The sequence below is a fragment of the Somniosus microcephalus genome, chromosome 3 (genome assembly GCF_052327205.1).
Source record: "Somniosus microcephalus isolate GS21.2 chromosome 3, FLI_Smic_1.0, whole genome shotgun sequence".
In the NCBI taxonomy this organism is placed as follows: domain Eukaryota; kingdom Metazoa; phylum Chordata; class Chondrichthyes; order Squaliformes; family Somniosidae; genus Somniosus; species Somniosus microcephalus.
The window spans coordinates 58,748,058-58,753,115 of NC_140989.1; the positions used below are offsets into that span (position 1 = coordinate 58,748,058).

At 42.2% G+C, this 5,058-nt stretch overlaps 1 protein-coding gene across 1 annotated transcript; it reads left to right on the forward strand.

The window, feature by feature from the left end:
• Positions 1-362: 362 nt before the first annotated feature.
• On the forward strand, positions 363-3,965 carry zfp36l2 (ZFP36 like 2 zinc finger CCCH-type). Its single transcript, XM_085980656.1, has 2 exons — positions 363-1,028; positions 1,227-3,965. Exons 1-2 carry the CDS (start codon positions 972-974, stop codon positions 2,370-2,372), a joined length of 1,203 nt encoding a protein of 400 aa, XP_085836782.1. The 5' UTR covers positions 363-971; the 3' UTR covers positions 2,373-3,965.
• The last annotated feature ends 1,093 nt before the right edge of the window (positions 3,966-5,058 follow it).

A 5,058-nucleotide genomic window follows, 5' to 3' on the forward strand; every position in this document is an offset into this window, starting at 1 on the left:
TTGTCTTTGCATACCAAGGCAGCAGACTGCGTGTACTTGGATATTAGTTTCAGGGCATACAAGGCTTTTACTTTTATAACTTGGTGTTAGGAGGGAAAAAAAAGTTTAGCACTTAGTCCTCTAAGTTCACATTTCGTATATAAACACCTGTTCTTTATGTTAAGTGTGGATTTTTCAGTGCGACTTTTTACAAGCTGGGAAAAGTCCTGTGTCTTGTGATCGAAATGCAAGTCAGCTTTTTTTTGAAAAAAACGAACAAAATGAAATGCCACTTTATTCCGCACACGATATCTCGCAGCAAACGCTGAACGAGCGGGTGATATTTGAAGCAAACCCCATATTCCAACAAGAAACCCTCCTGCTCGGGACAACTGGGGGAAATAAACTCCCGCCAGTTTACTAAATGCAGTCTCTGGCTCCATTGTGGAAGTAACACAGCTGTGCGCCTTTGTAACAGTGGTGACGCATTCCCTCCCATGTATCGGTATTTCAGCGGAGGCCAGCACATCGAAAATCCTCGCAAACCCTTCAAAAAAGTTGCAAAAGTCTATTGCGGCATTTTTAGTTTTAGGCAGGTATCTAGTATAATCAGAAAGGATTTTTTTTTGACAAAGTAATATTGACTTTCCCAGCTCGTGAGATAAGGACATTTTTTGCACTTTAGCCTATGCTAACGAGTTAAGGACCGCCTGTCAATCAAGTGGGTGTTGTCATGGTGACTCCGGGCCAGGGTTCGAAAACAGGCTGGCTAAATCCCTCCCACTGCCTAGCGCTCAATATTTATAACAAGGCAGACACAGGCAAGAGTTCTAGCAGTTCAACTTCGCCACCACCAAAAAAAGACTTTTTTTTATTTTTTTTTTCCTTTCTCTTTATACATTCGGACCTCACGTTTCTTTGCTGGGGAAAAGCAGTTGTGACTCCAGCCTTCACGAGAGCAGGATCTCAGTTGTAGAAACTACTGCGTGAAGATGTCTGCAACTCTTCTATCTGCCTTCTACGATATCAACGATTTCTTGTGCAACAAGGTAAAGAGAGGGGGGTAAACGGATTTCTGAAAGTTGAGAGAGAGGAAAAAAAAGTTTTCCAAAAGTTTGGGGGTCAAACTTTTAACCGTGCAAACGTGTTCCCTGAATGCAATTCTGAATCTACTTTTATGTGTTTGGTTAGTTTAATGTTTTGAGACCCTAATCCTATTTTCTCTTTTTGCATTTTCTTTTCCATAGAACGAAAAATCCCTGAATAACTACAATAACTTTAACAGTATGCTGGATAAAAAGGCAGTGGGGACCCCTGTAACAAGTTTTGCACCGGGATTTCTAAGACGGCATTCGACCAGCAACTTGCAAGCGCTGGCCAACAGCTCGTCGGCCAAGTATCCCAGTTCTTCCTTCCCCAACATCAAGGAGTCCAACAGCACGGCTATGCTGAACAAAGAGAACAAATTCCGCGATCGTTCGTTCAGCGAGAGCGCCGAGCGCCTGCAGCAGCAGCAGCCACTCAGCCCGCTGCACCTCGTCCAACAGCAGCAGCAGAAACAGCCGGGCGGCCAGGTCAACTCGACCCGCTACAAGACGGAGCTGTGCCGGCCTTTCGAGGAGAGCGGGACGTGCAAGTACGGCGACAAGTGCCAGTTCGCGCACGGCATGCACGAGTTGCGGAGCCTGACCCGCCACCCCAAGTACAAGACGGAGCTGTGCCGCACATTCCACACCATCGGCTTCTGCCCCTACGGCCCCAGGTGCCACTTCATCCACAACGCCGAGGAGAGGCGGCAGGCGCCGTGCAACAACAACTCTTTCCACCAGCAGCAGCACCACAGCCACCAGCAGCAGCCGCGACCCAAGCTGCACCACAGCCTGAGCTTCTCGGGCTTCCCCAGCGTCTCCAGCGGACTCGAGTCGCCGCTGCTGGAGAGCCCGACCTCCCGCACGCCCCCTCCACCCTGCTCCTCATCCTCCGCCTCCTCCTCCATGTTCTGCGACGAGCTGCTGTCGCCCACACTGCCGCCGGCCTGCGCCAACAACGCCTTCACCTTCTCCAGCCAGGAGCTCAGCAACCTGCTCACCCCGCTCGCCATCCAGACCCAGCAGCTCGGCGGTGGCGGCGTCGGATACAGCCAGCAGCAGCCCGCTAACGTCTGCCCCCCGTCGCCTCCTTACATCCTGAGCCAGATGCAATCGTGCCTGCGGCGGATGGCCGAGTCTCCGGTCTTCGACGCCCCGCCCAGCCCCCCGGATTCCCTGTCGGACCGGGACAGCTACTTGAGCGGCTCGCTGAGCTCGGGCAGCCTGAGCGGCTCCGAGTCCCCCAGCATGGACCCCGGGAGACGCCTCCCCATCTTCAGCAGGCTTTCCATCTCCGAAGATTAAAAAAAAAATACCCCACAACAGCAACAAACAAAAAAAAACTTGCTTTATTTAAACGAGAACTTTATATTTACGAATTGCAAACAAACAAAAAAAAATCCTGCCAAGAAAATGCCTTCGTTAAGGAAACCAATATTACAGGACTTGATATTTTTTGCCTTGTTTTATTAAAGGAAAAAAAAACTTCATTCCAAACTTTGTTGCAAGTTAATCTATTTTCCATTGCCACCTAGTGGCCCGTTTGGCTTTATAGAGAAGAGAACCCTGTTGCAGATTTTTTTTGTGAAGCACTCGTTCGTTGAGTTAGTTGTAATTGTTGAAATAACTGCTGATTGTTAAATTTTTTTTAGCCGTTGAGTTGATGTGATAGCACATCGCACCACAACTCGCTATAAAACTATTTAACTTATTTATTATCTCGAGAAAGTATACATTGGTAATTTGTTCATACTGTATTTATCGCGTATGATGAAACAATAGATATATATTCTTTTATTATGTTTAAATTATGATTGCCATTATTAATCTGCAGAATGTGGAGTGTGTTCTTTTCACAGTAATATATGCCGTTTTTGTTTTTTTGTAACTTCACTTGGTTATTTTATTGTAAATGATAAAATCTTAATTTAAGAGATTGTATGTAATATTTATTTCATTAATTTTTTTTCCTTGTTTACGAAATGAACGATTGCATGGTTTCTATGTTCTAGAAATCAGTTCTTGATGCTGTGGAAGTAGTTAGGATTGAAGATGGTAGGCATTTTTTTTTAAGAATGTAAAGTAACTGGGGATGTTAGCCCGTCCAAAGTCAGTGGTTAAAACTTCAAGTATCAGACTTTCATGTGGCATTCTTAAGTCAAAGTGGCATCATAAGTTTTGTTGTATAAATGACACTGTGATTTTTTTTTTCCTTTTTAAAAAAGAAACAAAATAAAGAGCCAAAATATGTAGCACCCTGGACCCAGTATTATATTGACAGTGCCTTCAGGGTCCAGTTACAGAGACAGTTCTTATTTTTCTTAACCAAAATAACAAACTCAAGTTTCAGAACAAATGTGCATTCCCTTAAAAGTATTTTTTTATAATTGGGGGATGTGTCGGTTCTCTGAATGTAATAGTTTTGGAAGTGAACTTAACATTGTTTAAAAGCAACCTTCCCAGAAAAAGGGGGAGGGGAGTGAGAGACATTGCCACCACTTTGATTAGTGAGGGGCCACCTCTTGGTCTGAACAGTTTTTGCAGTAAATCTGAAATGTCTGGAGAGTGGAACTCTGCTTTTTGGGTTTTTTGTTTTTGTTTATTTTTCTGGGATTTACTATTAAAACGAAAAAGGAAAAAAAAAACTTCACATTTTCCAAGACAGTGGGTGAATGATAGTAGGTTTAGTTTGTACATAGTAGGTACAGATTATGAGCACTATGTACTCTCTTTTGACTACTTTAACAGAAGTATCCTTTGAATGTAACAAAAGGAAAAAAAACTTGTTTAAAAAAAACTTGGGGTGTCAGTTCACTACAGATTAAAGTGTGAGACTGTAAAATTTGTACTGTAAATTTTTTGTAGTTCTCCCAATAAAATCATTTTTGAAGAAAGAAATGCTCTGTAATGTCCTCTGGATGTTGATGTGTGATGCAAGCAATGTTCTCCCAGAGGCAAAGGTTTTTCTGAGCAGTAGCTTGGGGTTTCATAATGTTTTATTCCTGTTATATTAAGTACCTTTATTTAAAAAATCTAGCTATGTTGGTGTGATACCTTTTGGATTTATGTGGGGGAAAGAAACTAGCCTCTTCATCCAGATTATTGCACTAGGGAGGGTTTGAGCACACTTTACATACAACTCCAAAACCAGTTTCTAAAAGCATTAACTCCTTTACTACAAAGGGGATCAAATTCATACACACCCCCATACTGTCAGTTGCTTTTCCCCTTCTATGATTTAAGTTGTTACAAATAAAGTTGTGAATTTTGATCATGGAAATGTCATCCTTCACTTTAACTGGTACAAACACTGACCGAAAATAGATTTGTGGATGTTATTTAAAAAGACAGCCTTAAAATTTACATTTAAATAATTCTTCAATTGGCTCTGATTGCAGCCAAACATTTTCTGGTATTTATGTGTGTGTAAATGTTTTTTTAAAGTATTGAGTCTTGTGGAACTGCACCCTTACAACAGCATTGTGTCACATTTGTGAACAACCATGAGCTGCCTTTATTTTGTCTCCCTTCAAAAAACTTAGGATCTGTGCACATGACTCATGAAAACTTTACTGAATTACTTTTATGTTTTACAAAAACTTTTCTCAATTGGGGCGGAGGTTAACTAGAGTGCCATGTCATGGCGCATCAGTCAAAAAGCAGTTAGAAAGCACTTCTTTGTCCTTTTTTAAATCCACTTATTCTAGATAATACTGACTTAAAAGTGACCTGTCAAAATCACTACTTGCAACCAAAATAACTCTTGCTGTAAAACTTAACGCTCTATCCAATAAACACACTCATATTCCCTGGATTTCTTTTTGTCTCTGCATTCTGCCTTAACTAGAGATATGCAAAGTGCATCAGATTATGTGTTTTTTATTGAGTGGAAACATTAGCTCGGCAGTTTTCTTCAAGAAGGCCTAACAAAGCCAATGTTTGCTTTGTACCCAGACTGTGCAGTTCCCTGAGATTTCAAGTGGGTCTGTAA